Here is a 16,872-nt window from a genome sequence, read left to right on the forward strand (position 1 = left end):
AGTGCTAATTGCAACTAAACAGAACATCAAAATCAAAAGACTTGCAGAGAACTTGGCAAGGCCTCTGAGTCACAGTGGCCTACAGCAGCCTGTCAGGTTACTGTCATCATATCTCCAAATTAAGGCTGAGAAATCTTCATCTGATCTTAAAATGCATTGTGGCAAAAGTTGACATTTTCAGAGATTCCAGATATTTAACAAACAGGATCAACAATTGCATGTTGTGTCATAATCTAAGACGTATAATAATCTAAAGCAGAAAATAATATGCTGCGTGTTCTGCAAGCCTTGTGGTTAAGACACATACCATTTAACCACTGCTTTGTTGTAGGCATTCTCCTCTCTCTCCCCATGTTTCTTATACTGTTGTCTCAGCTCATTGTTGGACCAATATTGATCAATAAATCAATCCAGTCACCAGTGATGACATGAGTTACTGTCTGACTCATACAATAACACGAAAAAGGCAGACCAGAGATCTATAGAGGGCCCCTATAAGAGACCATAGTTTAGCCTGTTGGAACATCTCCCGTTAGCCAGACAGAAAAATAAACTGTTCAGCATGTTTTAGGCTGATTGATGGTTGCAGATCTGAACATGTTATAACATGATGCATGTGTGTATATAGGCTATGTGAACCCCAGCAAGTTAACAACAGATATATGGTCTTATGCTTGGAAGTAGGTATATCAATTATTAAACAAGAGGTTGGAGCTTTTTTTTAAAGTAACTGCAGTAGAGTGAACACTCAGACTAACTGTTTAGTAATGTGTTTTAAGAGACGATTCATAATGATATTTGTAAGAATAATTTAATGTTGTTTGTGAGTATTCTGGTTTTACCCTGAGGTTTAAAGGAAAGTGTAAGCAAATGTGATGTGGTTCTGTTGTAATGACATTTCACAGGCGTCAACTGACTTGTGACCTTTTACAGACCCACATCCCCCTCATCAGTATGTCACCACAAGACTGACAACAGATCTCAAAGATCCTTTTGCCCGGGAACTGTCTGATAACTGAATTCTGCATTATTTTTTACGACCACTTTACATCACAGCTATTGCAAAAAAAAAAACTTTATACGTTGCTCACGCACTGTTAACATTTCATTGTGTGGCTCAATTTCTAAACTGTAATGGAGTCTATACAAACATGGAACCAGAGATAACATTTGGCCCCAAAGCTGTCCACACCCCCAGAGGAGCACATAATGACTCACAAAGACATTTAGGACTGTACCGTTAAGATGATGTTGAAATTCTAGGCTGTGGCACTGTATCAGTACTTAGTCATACATGGAACATATTGTACTGTATGGGCTTATTAGGTAAAAGATGACAGGGTAGATGGATATTGATCTTAGAAACAACAATTTCATTGAATAAACTCTAAACACCTTTATAATCACACTGATCCCAATTTATATAAGCAGCTGAATAAAAACAACAGCAGCAGTGTGTCTTCATAGATCAGAGCTGGAGCAGCCTACTGTTAACAATGGGGAGCGCTGCAATCCAGTCTCATCCCGCTCAGTATGACACAGACTGTTTCTGGTTATTGTCTCTCCCCCACAGGGACTTCCTACTGCTCACCACGGAGCCGAAAACACATAGAGGTTTGATGACAACTGTCTTAGCAATGGGGGGTATGAGTTAGCCATTATTTATGACACTCACAGCCAATGCTGGGAAACAAGTCATTTTATTGGGGCTTTGTTTGTGCCCTCCAATATCTCTGCAGGTCTTCCCAAAATATTTCCATCCATTCACACATTCACTCAGATGATCAGAATTCATTGCACGCTCCAATCAGAAAACACAAAACAACCAACTGCTGACGTAACTGAGCTCCCATTACTACAGTAATCAGACAATCTGTGGGTAAAACATCTCCTCTTGCAAACCAATGCACTCGTGTGCACTCAAACCACAGTTTCTGTACAGCTTACTTTCCGTTTCTCTTCAGGAAGCTCTTGTTTTGTTCAGCAGCCCATAGCGTCTTTTTTCATGCAAATGAGACGTATGAACTCTGCTTTGCCGTTGCCATAGCCCCACTGCTTTCCAAGTCGGTGGAAAAAAGTGTGTAATTCTAAATGTCATCTGTCTATATCTCCCATGTAGGTTCATACTCCTTCAGACCGGCCTTGACGAGAGATTACAGACAGATGAGAAGTTGAGAGAAGCATTTGAATGTTTGCTGAAATGACACCCGGGTCACATCACACATTGTTAATCTCAAGGAAAGGTATGTACTTCATCTGAAACATACCATACCAGGGTCTGAGCTTCACACCTCAAACAAGAAAGAGTCAATGTTGATTTTTTATTCTGTTTTAGGGCTTGAAAGGAATCGGTGTGCACTGTACGGACAACAGACACACAGATCTGAGAAGAATCAAAAACATCCAAAATCACCCTCCTTAATCTCTCTGAAGTTTTGCTTCAAGGTAAGAACTATTTTCAGAATTGGTCTTATTCGTTGCTTTAATGGCTAACTTATTAATCACATAGGCTATCTCCATGCAAAGTACAGTTTGTTTAACAGAAGAGCAGGTCAATGTAAATAAAAGTCTTGTCGATTCAACTGTGTTATTTTTAGTCGGAATGGACTTTGGACATTGTGGATTTTTGTAAAGAAAATTTTAATCATTATACACTGTAATATTATTGAAATTGAAATGGTGAATGAATGTTGTACAGTTAGTCACTAAAGTTGCCCACATTAGTAACAAAGACTAGAGTAACCAGGTTTTTCCTGCTGATGAAAACATTGAGCTGCTTTTACTCTGTGGCTGACACCTCCTGGAAAATAAGCAAATTAGTTTAAGTACAGCCTCACTGCATATGCTGGGAAAACAAATGCTGCTTGTCCTCACTGAGGACTGACATCTGTGTGGCTTTGATTAGGACCGAACGAGGATGGAGCAGAGAGAGCCACAGAGGGATCCTCATGCTGAATTAACTGAAGGAAGACTCAGGGAACTTGCATCAAAGTGGTTCATTGAGACTCAAGTGCCGCATATCGTCCACAATGGCTTCTTCCCCACTTGGTTCCTGGGCTTCATCAGCAGAAAGTAAGAATTCACAGTGGAAACCATTTTAAATGTTGAGAATTAATTTCCACACTCGGAACTAGTTTATGTTTTTGGTAAAAAGCAGGATATCGGTTTGTCTTAAGTGCTGAAACCCCCTATTCTTATTGAGAACTTCTTGTTTTTTAAATTGAATTGTGTTGTTATTTTTTTATTATTATTATTTTATTTGTTGTAATATGAAAATTATATGAAAATACATATTCCTACTGTGGATTTATACATTTATTTAAGCGGAGATTTGTTAACATAGAAGTCAGGATGTCCATCAGATGCACTGATATTTTAATTTTGGACACTTGGTTTGTTTGGCACAAATGTTTACAGCTACAGTAGTTGCACATTGCATAAACTTTGTCTCAAATGGAAAGTGTCCACTTGGTAACACATACATATCCACTCTGACCTACTGGCCTTTCCTCTGGCACCCACACACACACACACACACACACCTGCACAGAGTATAGAGGACAGTTTGCGTCACACCTCAAGTTTAAGCACTGATGGTTTTATGGAAAGGTCATGTAACGAAATGGATTTTCCAATTGTACAGTGTAATTTCCAAGGTGAATTGCACAATTTTACCCTCCGCTCTGTTCCTTTAAACTTGTGCGAGTGAGCTTCTGATAAATACATGTGAGAAAAAGTGTTGAGGTTTGGATTTTAAAGTTCTTGTTGGTTAATCTACAGGGATGCTGAAGAAATACTCAGAGAAAAGGAGCTGGGCTGTTTCATGATCCGTCTCAGCGATAAGGCCATCGGTTACATACTGTCCTATAGGTGAGTATTGGCTGAGTCTGAAGAAGTTGTAGAGTTGTTAACTGATCATATATAATCATTTGACTTCGGATTTTTAATACTGCTTCTAAGCCATCAACTGGCACCGAATTTGTTAATGATGGGATGTTTCAGCGGTTCATTCAGTCTAACACTGACTGATACACTGCTCTGTCTTCAGTTTCAACAGATCTTATTTCAGTATTTTGACTTTTTTTTTTAATTGTTAACATTTTGAAATAAATCAGCATTAATCCCTTATTTGTTGAGAAAATAAGCATTATTTTTCTACTACTTAATTGTAATTTTAACATGAGGTGAACAGGGATGTGTGGTATGTTCAAAGACTCAGGGTTTTCTTTCAAATCTTCTTACAGAGGCAGAGATCGGTGCAGACACTTTGTGATAAACCAGAGTGAAGATGGTCAGTTTGTGGTCTGTGGAGACAGCGAGGGACATGCCTCTGTGCCTGATCTAATAGAGTACTACAGGACAAGTCCCATTGAGCCATTTGGAGAGTACCTGACATCTTCTTGTTTTGAGGTATGACAAAACTCCCTTTTAAGTCACTTTCTGTTTAAGTAACACTGGTTGAGAATGGGGGTCCAACTTCAATTTTGCTTTTGCATTCATGCAGGCAATGAACGAAGAGCTGTATGATACCATCCAGATCAGCCCCAAAGAAAAACCTGTGGTCACTGCCAGAACTACTAAGAATGTGCGAAAACAAGAGACAAACTTGGGCTCAGAGCAGCCACGGACACGACCACCAAAAAGCAACAGGACACTAGAAGTGAGTAGAGTTTGTACATTTCAGACATTTGATCTAAGTAAAGTTTAAAACTTTTAAATTGTTTCTGAATTAGTATCCCACAGCATGCTTAAACTCTGTCTCTTTTTATCAAACAGGAAGTGCCACCTCTGCCGCAGAGGAGCAGGCACATTGATATCCCCCCCCTGCAGGATGAAGACAAGGTTTTTTATGCTCAGCTCAGGAAGCAGTTGCCCAGGGAGACACCAAGAACCCAACACACCCTCCAGGGTCATTTACCTGGGGATAATCCAGGGAGAGCCGAGAGATCCACCGCACAGGACCAGAGCATGGCTCGGAGTAGTCCTCCAGCTGGACCAGACTCAGTTTACTCTGAGCTCAGCCTGCAGGAGAGCAGCAAGAGAAGGTCTCTACCGTTACTGGACAATAGCTCTGATGGGGAGCACTACCATAGGCTGAGCGTGCCCCCGCCACACACACCACCAAGACTCTCCCCAAAACCCATCAGACAAGCCGCGGGATGTGTCCCCAGATCGGATAAGACGGACTTAAACAGCACATCGACTAGTCAAGACAACATGAGTCACAGCGCTGTCTACCACCTGGCAGGCAGGCCTGGCAGCCCACACACCGCATCGTCTGATGGTTCACTGGCATTAGACCAGCATAGTAATTCAGTGTATGCCGAGGTCCCCAATGAAGCCCCCTTTAACCGCTTCTCTCAAGACAATACATACGAGCTGATTCCTGGGCACGAGGATGGAGCTCAACCTAAACCCAACAGCAACACTTACGAGCCTCTGGAGGACGTCAGACCCAAGGCACTAAAGGTGAGTTATGTATTCAAAATGCTTTCATTCTCCAAAAGGCGGCACTATTATTTGATAATAATAATTATTATTATTATTTACCTCTTGCAGAATGACAAATGGAAATGGCTCTTCCCTGAAATCAAGAGGAAATGGTGAAGACCTTACTTTACCAGCTACTAAAGGAAATGTTCACTAATTTTAATCTGACACTAATGTGTACTACTAATATACACTCTGTGGCAACCTCTGTTAAATACTCAACACAGGCTTACATGTTCATATCCAGATGTCATCCTCTGTATTTTTGCTTTGTACTGTAATGTATTTATTTTAAAATTATAATGTATTTAAATTTTTTTTCACTGTGCTAAATTAAACAAACTGTACGATGAAATCTCACAAAATAACATGTGTCATTAAACACAGATCTATAAATGAGAGACTGCAAAGGAACTTATTTTTGAGGGGATGTTAACAGCAAAAAGCCCATGTTTATGTTCAACAGAAACTGTGTGGTTTGATAAAGATGGAAGAGACTGGCGGTCAGATGTAAAGAAGCGCTCAGGCAGACAGCATCTACAGTTTGATCACTGCCTACTAATGAACCTCACTCCATTAGTATTCTACTGATAAGGGGATGCCTACACTAGGCTGTCGGCATGATTATTTCAATCCAACTTGAAAGAAACAGGGTGATGAAGTTCAGCCGCTGCAGTGAAACTTAGTGGCTATAAATGGGGAAAGAATATGCTGTTCATATGCAGTTTGTGAAGTGCAGTGCATGGCAGTTTATGTTGATAGAAACTACTCGTCAGCAGGGACAAACCTTAGTGTTGTGCTGTGAGATTGAATACTATGCTATAGTAACATATTTTAAATGCTACATAATAGAGTTGCTAGAGAATGATTTTTTAAAAATCCTCTGTGCAGGTGCAAAGTCTCCTAACAAACTGTCATTATGACAATAGCTTAGGTCTGTGTAAAATGAAACATATTGCAAATGACACAAGGTAGCACAACAAACAGAGAGATAGTTCCACTCCACCGCAATTCCAAGAACTGCCTTGTAGTGTATGTTTCAGTGACTTCCTTTATTAAAAGAAAACATCCTAGTAAAATTTGATTAGGTCATATTCATACAGGGAAATACATCTCCATCTATAAAAATGCTTTGGCTGTTACCATCAGTGCTGCACTTCACTTACAGGAAACCGTATTTGCATACAGATTTCAAATGTCTGTGTACATCAGCAATGGGGAAGTGAGTCAAAGACGATGAAGGCAAAATGTCATTTATTACCTTCTATCATTTGCTGCCCTTTTACCGTCTAATTGCAGTTTTAGTGGGCTCAGTTAAACTACTGTAAAGATAAACTTCAATAGCCTTCAACAGATATATATACCGGTACAGACATATGTATGTATGTAGGCTATGTATATAGGCACACACACACATACATAGAAAAATAAATTAAAAAATATTTTAACTATTAACATTTTTCTTCTTTTCTGACACACTGTGTTTCACAACAGAGATCCAGATGATAAAGTGTCATTGGAAAACAAGTAATGTGAGCAACTTCTCATCAGAGATAAAACATGATGTCATAACTGACTGTTTATCAGTGGGTATCAACACCTGTGCAAAATCAGTATCAAACATAATCAAATCTTCTTTTTTCCACAGCAGTACTATTGTACTGTGGAAGAGAAAATTAAATTAAATTAAATTTAAATTTAGCACCTATAAACACTTAAGTAATCATTTAGAAAACACAGTTAGTGTGGAGACATTTTATAATTTGTTATTTAAAAAAAAAAAAGGTTGTGTACTCTTTCTTCATGGCAATTGCTGATTTTTTAGCTCTTAATAAATGTATTGAAACTCATGAAGACCTTTTGCAGCTTGACTTTTTATTCTTGATCCTGGATTTTTCATAGGGTTTTAATGGTCTTGATCAACAGATGCAATTTGCTCACTCACTTGTATGAATATGAATATGTCCTTAACAAGGCAGGGGGTTGCAGTATCTTGGCCTTGACTTCTAATCCTCGCTACATAACATCAATTTAAGAAAAAGTACATGTAGAGAAAGGGTTCAACACAAATATTAAGAATCCCCTCTGCCATTATGCATGTTTAATGGCAGAGGGGATTCTTAATATTTGTGTTGAACCCTTTCTCTAGATGTACTTTTTCTTAAATTGATGCCTACACTGCCATCATGTTGTGGAAGCCAAAAGTACCATCTTAAATCAGCCTAAATGAAACCAGACAAGATCCCATGAAGAGAAAACAGTGTGAGTTTCACACACCGTTTGTCTCCTCTCAGCCTCAGAGACAGTTGCTCACAGTGATGGTTCCTTTACAGCCCCAGTATCACAGTGTGCCAGGAGCTTCTCTGCTGGAATCATAATTAACAGATGTTCTTGGGGAGATCAGTAATTAATGAAGCCACACAAGCAGCGCTGTCTTGCCCTGAATATTTGATACTGTCCTCATAAAGGGCAACTGGAGATAATGGAATGAATTAACTGGCTGTCCCAAAGACTGCACACTGTTTAACAAGTCTCACCATCAAATGGCTTCAGTTGACACTCAATATCAAGTTCTCATTTTTCACAGTTGGGAGTTTCTATATGAACACTAACACCATTCATCATTGTAGCTCGATTGCAAACAGTTACAGCCTGCACTCAAAACATTAACTGCACAAAATCAACAACGTACACTGCGCTCCTTATGCACCTGATGCAAATCTGCACCAGAGCCTGGAAACCAGAAGCCATCAATCATCAACCAGCATGACCAAAGCCATTTCCTCCAGCTTTCCATTGAGATTAACTGTGTGTGCAGGACGTAATCATGCCTGTGAATGCTGAGGCAGCTCACTCCTAATGATCACATCCTGCTTAACAAGTTATTACATCTCATACGATGGGCTCCAAAGAGGCACACTCATTCATTTCCTGATCTTTACTGTGCACACTCCTTGATCATCATAGGCGAGTGGGTTGAGGTGAACTGGTTACAAGGACAGGGTTTTGCTGAGCTCATTTAAGCTGCGTGCAAGAACAACTGATTCAAAAACACACACACACACACACAAGTAATTCACTCAAAACACACAGAAACTAAAACAAACATTTATTTAAGGTAAGACAAATACCTGAAGTTACATAAAATACAGTAAAATATATATCCAAAAGATGGCTGTAACTAACATCTCAAGAAAATGGCTGAGGCAGATGAAAGCTACCAAAATGAATTCAGATAACAGAGCCCTTCATTTAAGTGGAGAAGAGTACGATATGATTGTCATCATGTTCAAGTTCCACAAGCGAAAAACACAACCTAAAATGACAAAAAGCAATACTGCATGTACAAATATTGCATAGCTTACACAGAATACCTGTATGCACTTAAATCCAACACTGTGCTTTCATTCTCTTCAACCTTCATCCTAAAGCTTATACAGTATCTAGTGTGTCACTGTAGTAAGACGTGCAATATACTGTAGGTAGATAAGCATTTTATGCATTTTGGAAGGCTCTCAATAAGAGGCCACCGAGAGTCTGGCTCATTTCAGGCTTGTTTCATTTCCTATTTTTCAAACTCAAAATGGGGAAGAACAACACTTTTTTCCCACCAAGAGACCAATCCAGGTCAAGCCCTTTAAGGAAAATACATTTTGATCTACAGTAAAGAAATTCAGGGTTCCAGTAATTCAAGTTAACACTTGTTTTCTCACTAAGCAGACTTAACTGAGGATGGAGAGCACTGATGTGTGTTATTTCTGATGATGGAAGAGGAAGAGAGACGGCGTGCTGTGGCCAGGAAATGGTGTAGATAGACTCCTGAGGTTCATCACACTGTCCACCTTGGAAACCTTCCACGGAGCCCTCTCAGATTCGTATATGGAAAGTACTGGAGTAACAGAAGAGACAATATGAGCAAGCAGCACTGAAACAGCGTCAGTATCATAAATACAAACTCCAGGAACTTCAGGAGGACAGTCAGTGGTGATGCAATTCAAATGTAATTGAATGGGTGTTGGGGTTAAAGTGACGGTGCTGGGGTGACAGTTAAATGATGGACATGATAATCAGCTATCTGGGAAATTAAAGCTGTAAATAACCAGGGACACATATCCCACATAGCTGCAGCATGAGAGGGTAATAAGGTGATTTTAAAATGCCACTCCAATGGTTTGTACACAAGCTTTTGTAGCTATTCCATCTTTTAATTGTATTTAAGTTTAATGCATTTAATTACCTTAAAAAGTCTGGAGCCCTAGATATCATATTTTCAAAATCAGCAAAGGAGAGTTTGTTGTCTCCATCTAAATCTGCCTCCACGATGGTCTTCTCACACACCAGGTCCACCTCCTCAGGAGTCAGCTCCTCCTTTGTTAGCTTATTCAGTGTCTTTTCCAGGTCCTCTTTACACAGGTAATTATCCACATTGAAATCTGTGGGTAACAGCAGTTATCGTCAATAGCCATGAATATGGGAACTTTGGAAAATGAATATGTATCTTTTAGAAATTCTGAATTACCATATATTTTAAAGGCATATATGGCCTTGAGTTCTCTGGGAGCCGTTTCACTGAGGACTGAGAACATGTCCACAAATTCATTGAAGCTGAGATTCCCCATCCCGTCCTCTGAGAAGGCCTCAACGATCCTCTTGCAGAAAGGGTTTTCCTACAGATGAAGGCGACAAATGTAAATTGATGTAAATATACAATTTACTGTAATGCAACACATCATATATAGCTTGTAGTATGGATAAAAAAGAAACAAACCCTAGGTTTCATGACCATGCGGTTTGACCTACTCCGGCTCAGTTTCACATATGAGCTGCAGTGGTTCAAACTGTCAGATACATTCTGCTGATCACAGGGTTCATCTGAGAAAGGCTGACTCTTTCTCTTTGCTGGTATGGCTGAGCCAATGTTTTCTCCTCTGTTGCTCAACCATAAGTTGCCACTAGGGGTTTTATATCCCAGGTAATTAGCTGAGTTAACACAAGCTGTAATAAATCTACACTGAACTGGAGGCCATCAAAGGAGACTTTTAGACTCTCACAAATTCTATACCCGTAAGCAGCGTAAGTAAAACTGTTGTTCTGAGCACAGTAAGTATGTTTGAGCTCAATGTAGTAAGCTGAGCTGCAGCCATTTATGTAAACATCCTCAGACATGTCAGTGGGTCCTGAATCAGTAAATTCAACATAGCTCATTAAAGCTGAGTCCCGATAGGAATGTATTTATGGAAATGAAGCTGTAGAGGACTTTAGATGACTGTGTATTGGCCCAGGCCTCATCAATCCTGCCTTAACTGCCTCTGTCTTCCCTTTACCTTCCTTACAGCCCTGCAATCACATGGCAGTTTTACAGGCAAGAGCCAATTACACCCAGAGTAAGATCACATTATGAGCCTCTCAGATAATAGGGATGTGACGTAATGTTACGCAACATGCGCTTTCTGAAATTTTTGGATGTTCTTTTCAAATGGCAGGTGCTTAAAGGAGGGAATGCATCTGTCAGGATAGAGGCAGAGCATTTCATGGCACATTAACTTTGATACGCTGTGTCATACAATCAGATCTGTGATGATGATGGTTAAAAATCAATTCTGTCCTCTGGATGAGAGCGAGTATTGATTGTAGGTGTCGGCCCACATGAGAAGTGGGTGCCATGTTTGTGTAGATATAGTAGGCTACAATCCAAAATAAAGAAAGACAATACTGCTGGGGAAAACAAATGGGTGAAAGTGCCTGATTATTTGGATGACTATATTCTGAAGATTTGAGGAGATTGTTTTTACCTTTAACTCTGGCATGTTGACTATCAAGGCTAAAGGCACTTTGCAATCAGGTTCATTGGTGTAGTCCATTGGTACAAGATGTGGAGCCAACTCATGGTATCTGCCATGCAACCTGGAATCAGACCATAAAGAGCACTTACTTTACAATAAGCATCATAATCGATGTTGATTTCTACACAATATGCATCTGCAACCCCATAAACACAGGGACATTTGTAGGAATTTGTTGTAAGAATATAGCACAGATACAAATATGTATCATGGAATATGGTTCTATTGGAAAAATAAATAAGCAAATCACTATATACTCGATGGGAACAATCAATTCATTCTTAAAAAGCAATTTCTCATTTCCTTCTCTTTTCTTGGAGTGTATAATCCTTTATTTTATATAATTTATTATTGAGAATTATGTAAAAATAAATAAATAAATAAAATAAAAACCCTAACCCAATTTCACACTATCACCCAACTAATCCTGTCACCTTTGTTAGCAGAGCAGAGCCACTTATTAGCTGGGACGCTGGTCTTAAAAGATTAACTTATTTTTTAAAAGTAGCATGACCCTTGAAAGTGTTTGGGACATACAGCTTTTCTGACCTCCTTGGCTCTGAAGTCTCTCCGAATTGCAATTGCAATACCTTAAATAAAAAAGATGTATTGATGATAATTTAATTGGCTCTTAATACCAGTTTTCATTTTCATATATTTTGTATATAGGAAGATACAAAAACAGTGAAACATTATGTTCTAATATAAATAGGATATGACATAAGGCCCAAGGCTTTAAGATAGTGTTAACCCACTTCTTTCATGTTGCATAACTGTGCTGTAACAGCTGCAGCTGGGGACAGAAACAAGAGTGTTTTATGAAGGTCATAAAGTGTAGGACCCTATTACGCCCTCTACTGATTGTCAATTTAGTTTCCTATCAAGTGCTGGCCTTGAAATCAAAGTCAATTCAATATCACATGGGAGCAACGTGTGCAGACACAATCTGTTAATGAGTGGAAAGGCAAAAAAGAGAAACAAACCAATCTAAAATAAAAAAAATTGTAGCATCAAACTAACAAGTTGTGTAATCAGTGGAATTGAATCTTCAGTAATTCTGGAGAGCTCAGATAATTTTGGAAGATAATAACAGATGCACCAACAGACACAAATGTGTCATTGTTAGACATTGTTAAAAATTAAAAAATAATAATCTTCACAGAGCAAATCAACAAACCCCAGCTCATCACATATCCCTTATCTAATGTTACACCATAACACTCTTGAGCATCTTCATTTAATTTCTTTAAAGCAGGAGTAAGTGGAATGTTTGTGTTAATATAAGTCTTAAATTGTTATAGCAATTACTTATATAGAGTGTTTGGTCGGAAACACGGGTCTGTCAGTCACTCTGCTCTGCTCTGCTGTAAGCCGAGGAGAAAACTTCTTGTATACTTCCTTGTATCCTACAACCTTTATCCAATGAGGAGAGAGAACGGCATGAAGGGCTGTGTGTGCAGCCAAGGGATGCGCGTGAATGTGGTGACGTAGGGACGAGGACCAATAGATCCATGACGAGGGCTGGGACTGCTAACTCCATCGGCTGACAAGAAGTTAGCCAAAACGACCGGATCGCTTACTTCTGCTTTAAGTTGCTATCTTCCAACATCTAGACCCATTGACAACAGATACTGTACTGAAACATGAGCATCACTGGTTAATTCGATTAAAAAGAGGAGCAAGCGATTTGTTCAATTGATGTCTGTCATCCAGGGAATGAGAGACAGGGGGCGAGAAATTATGCCATGCTGTGCTGTGAGTCATGATACCAGATATTCCATTCATATTTATGTCATTCTTTTAGTAGTTAAAGCCACACATGACGAAAGAAGCAGAAACGTGACACTGAAAGCAACACCGCAGTCAAAAGGGCAGCATGACTTCCAAAGGTTTAGGTAACATACTGTCACTGCTGCATGACACAACGCTGTGCATCTTCACTGATGAACCACTGACAGATTTTTCTATATTGCACATAATAACAGGCCCCATGAACAATATCTGCCCACTCATAGATGTAATCACATTATATTGTAATCAATGTGTCTGTATTGGCAGCTGCCGCCTGTCTGCAGATCAGTGGAAGAAGAGCATCATTATAACATTTAGGATGTCAGTTTGTACAAAGAAATTTAGCAGCCACTGTGCTTCACTTTGAATTCATGATCACGGAAATGTTAAGAATATGGACATAACCTTTACAAAATGTAAAACTTTATACATACATATACATACGTATATGATACTTATTAATTAGGCTATATAGACATGATAAAATGTTTTGTTTACCCTGCAGCAGTACCACATTTCCCAGTTACCCAGTCCCATTTTAAATTAAGTCTTGAAAATCAATTTAATCAGAAACAAACATGTGTTTGTATGTTGTTGTTTTTTTACTTTCCCTGTTTGAACAGTGCCCAACTATTGGCATGCTGGCAGCTCACACTCCCAATGAAATCAGCTTCAGTATCAGGTTATCAGTATCAAGTCCAGTCTGAGGACTCAACACGATTCACACAGACAGGAGCCAAATACAGTTTTAAGGTTTTCACAGGCCCTTGTATGACTTGTAAATGAACACACAGCTGTATGTCTAATCAGAGGTCATTTTAACTACATGGCACAGAAAGGATGAACAAAAAAGGGGGGGGGGTGTTAATTATGTATGATGATTCTTTTTGCATGATTGTGCCATGAAGTGAAGTGTGTGGTTTGTGGCTAATCTTCAGTACGTCTGTGAGCATCAGAATCAAAAGGTAGCACACTGTGAATTAACCTACCGCAGAATTTCTTTGCGGGTGAAAAAAGTACAATCCTGCAATGACAGAAAAGCAGCTTATTAAATCACAAATAAGATACAAGTTTTAAAAAATCACATATTGCTGAAAGTGCAGTAGTTATTTACATAACCTATAAACGATATATAAACACTGTCAGACATCTGTGAGTCACATAAAACAACATTACTGTATATGCATCATCTGAACAAGCCTTTACTGTAAGACACAAGTCGAGGCATCTGGTTTCTCTTAAATGATGATGATGTGTGAGTGTTGTCACCTGCCACTTGCATTAGGAACAATGAGGCAGAGGAACATGATCTGCTGTTGTCTGACATGCCTATGTTGGCACACGCATTACCCAACAGCCCTACTGGGAGCACATCAATTTACATTTGCTCTTGTATCCGCTCTGTCTGAGCTGTGCTCCTGAGTGTGAGGAGCGCAGCCAGCTGAACTCCACCAACAATAAGGGTAAAATATTGGTTTCCTGGGAACCTCATTCACTGTGGTATCTACTCAGGTCAAAAACAACCCTCCTGGAGATATCTAGGTTAATTAGAACTGGGAATGAGTCTATATTTGAAGCAACGTCTGACTGCAATATCATAAACCTGGCAGTCTCCATCACGTAAACAAACTGCAGGTGAACAACTTGAGCATTGAATGTGTAGAGGGATAAACAAAACACTCTTTCTGTTGTTCCTAAATACTGTTGACACTATATGGGTGTTACATGATAAGAATAATACTCAAAAAACCAAACCAAACAAAAAAAACAAGACCAATCAACACTCAATAATGTCTGAGGCAGAAACAGAGCAACAGTTCTGTAAGAAGGAGTTGTAGAGAGTAGGAGTAACCAGAGAGGCTCTTGGGAACTAAACTGTCTCCTGAGAGTAGAGTTTCACAGCATATCACACCAGCTTGGCATCAATTATTAAATCCACACCTAATCACATGATAAACCTGTGCACATGAAGATGTAACTTCACAGGAAAACCTGGATTATCGTTACAGGGAACATAAGGTGAGATCTTCTCAGATGATAACGCAATGAGCACTAGATCCTCCAGTGTGCGGTGAAATCAAAACCTTCTGCTTATCAAGATTGTCAATATTTAAACAGTAGAGTCATAACGGATGGCACTCTAGCTGGTAACTGATTATTGCCAATTATTAATTGATGTGGAATCCATAACCACCTACTCCATTACATTGAGTTGTATTAATGATGTAAATGTAAGTTGTGTGAATGATCAATACTGAACATGTCCAATTGCTTTTCAATCTCTCCCACAAAATGTTTAGTATGTTTTTTCTTATTCTATTAAATTAAACTCACAGGAGTTAAAAGGTCAATATCAGAATAGAGACACATGGTTTTTATAGAAATATTATACAGTAACTACAGAATAATAAAAATCCATGAACTGAATGTATAAACTTAATTCTCTATATATGCCTGTGATTAGCTTTTTACTCATTGTCTAATGTTTTCTCCTATTTTTTCCCCAGTTAACTGAAACACTCAAGGTCTGTAGATCAGTTTAGGCTACATGCAAAGAGGCATGCTTTAAGTTTTTTTCTTCTTTATTTTAATCTCATCCTGGAGTTGGGTATCTAGGCTAGCCTATAGCTGTAGGTATAGTCAGGAGCATCTTACCTGGTAGGCATCAAGCTGCTCGTCGGTAAATATTGTTTGCTTATTACCCATCTTAATCAAGTAATCTTCGGTTTGTACACATTCACCAAACTGAACGTCCGAAGTCTTTCCTCAATAAAAGGCATTTAGTGGGTCCGCGGAGTCCAAGTCTCCGGACAAAAGGATATAGGCTACAGTCGAGGACGTTTCAAACTCTTTTTAAAAAGGTTAGCCTATTGTTTTCCCTCCAGGAGGTGTCTGCCATGACTGCAAATACCGAATGAATTGAAAAACAAAAAGAGAGGAAAAGCTACAAATGAAAGACAGTTGTCCAGTTGGTGAGGCTCAGTGTAGATTCCAAGGAGCGCAAACTGATCTGCCTGTCTGCTCTCAGCCACTGTCCCGGAGTCAAGACAAAACCAATAGGACCTCAGGTAAATAAATAAATAAAGAAGAAGAACCTGCTGGTGAGGGGTATCAGTGTGAAGACAGTGGTGGAAATGCATTAAGAAGATAATGCCTATTATTAGGCTCTTATTATTGTTATTATTAATAATAAACACTTTTGTTTCTTTATCTGAAAAGTAGGCTATGGTGACTAGACAGTGGTGGGAATGCATTAAGAAGATAATGGCTATTATTAGGCTCTTATTATTGTTATTATTCATAATAAACATCACATGTTTTTGTTTCTTTATCTGAAAAGTAGGCTATTAGAAATAGATTCCACGACCCCTCGAAAAACGAGATGTCAAGGCTGTCCATAAATACATTTCAAATAAATCTACTGAAGTTAGTTTCCGCCTCTGGTAATCTATGTGACAAAAAAAACATGATTTAATCAATATGTGTATTCGCTACTTTGTTTTACTGTCATGTGTTTGATGCAGAAGATCCAGCTCCAGAGAAAAGAATCGTAGGCGAATAGGGGGGAAAAACTTCGAATTGAAACATGAAAGCAGAACCTGTTGCTCGGGAAGCAACATCAAACCAATACTACTGAAACTTCTTTTATTTCTCCCCCTCAAGACTCGTCCTCCAGCACACCGTGCGCACCGCACCGCCTCCCTCTTTGCTGATCCTGGGCTGGACTGACTGCGGAGACAGACTGAGG

The 16,872-nt window shown here is 39.1% G+C and overlaps 2 protein-coding genes across 4 annotated transcripts; one reads left to right on the top strand and one right to left on the bottom strand.

Moving 5' to 3' along the window:
- Positions 1-2,188: 2,188 nt before the first annotated feature.
- LOC310987325 (uncharacterized protein) lies at positions 2,189-5,724 on the top strand (the record flags this gene model as incomplete). The annotated part of the gene is made up of 8 exons (XM_083973522.1): positions 2,189-2,243; positions 2,336-2,445; positions 2,906-3,072; positions 3,781-3,870; positions 4,245-4,410; positions 4,505-4,660; positions 4,777-5,469; positions 5,560-5,724. The coding sequence occupies 8 exons, from the start codon at positions 2,189-2,191 to the stop codon at positions 5,605-5,607; spliced, it is 1,485 nt and encodes a 494-aa protein (XP_083829648.1). The 3' UTR covers positions 5,608-5,724.
- A 3,564-nt stretch (positions 5,725-9,288) lies between these two features.
- Positions 9,289-15,830, bottom strand: cib2 (calcium and integrin binding family member 2; the record flags this gene model as incomplete). 3 transcript variants are annotated; one of them, XM_083974521.1, is made up of 6 exons in its annotated part: positions 9,289-9,379; positions 9,728-9,923; positions 10,010-10,157; positions 11,283-11,394; positions 14,114-14,148; positions 15,780-15,830. In XM_083974521.1, the coding sequence occupies 6 exons, from the start codon at positions 15,828-15,830 to the stop codon at positions 9,358-9,360; spliced, it is 564 nt and encodes a 187-aa protein (XP_083830647.1). In that variant the 3' UTR covers positions 9,289-9,357. The 3 variants fall into 3 exon arrangements, with proteins under 3 accessions (XP_083830647.1, XP_083830646.1, XP_083830648.1); XM_083974520.1 differs by having other exon boundaries at positions 11,220-11,394; XM_083974522.1 differs by lacking the exons at positions 11,283-11,394; positions 14,114-14,148.
- Between the last annotated feature and the right edge of the window lie 1,042 nt (positions 15,831-16,872).

This window comes from Trachurus trachurus (assembly GCF_905171665.1).
Source record: "Trachurus trachurus genome assembly, chromosome: 6".
In the NCBI taxonomy this organism is placed as follows: Eukaryota; Metazoa; Chordata; class Actinopteri; order Carangiformes; family Carangidae; genus Trachurus; species Trachurus trachurus.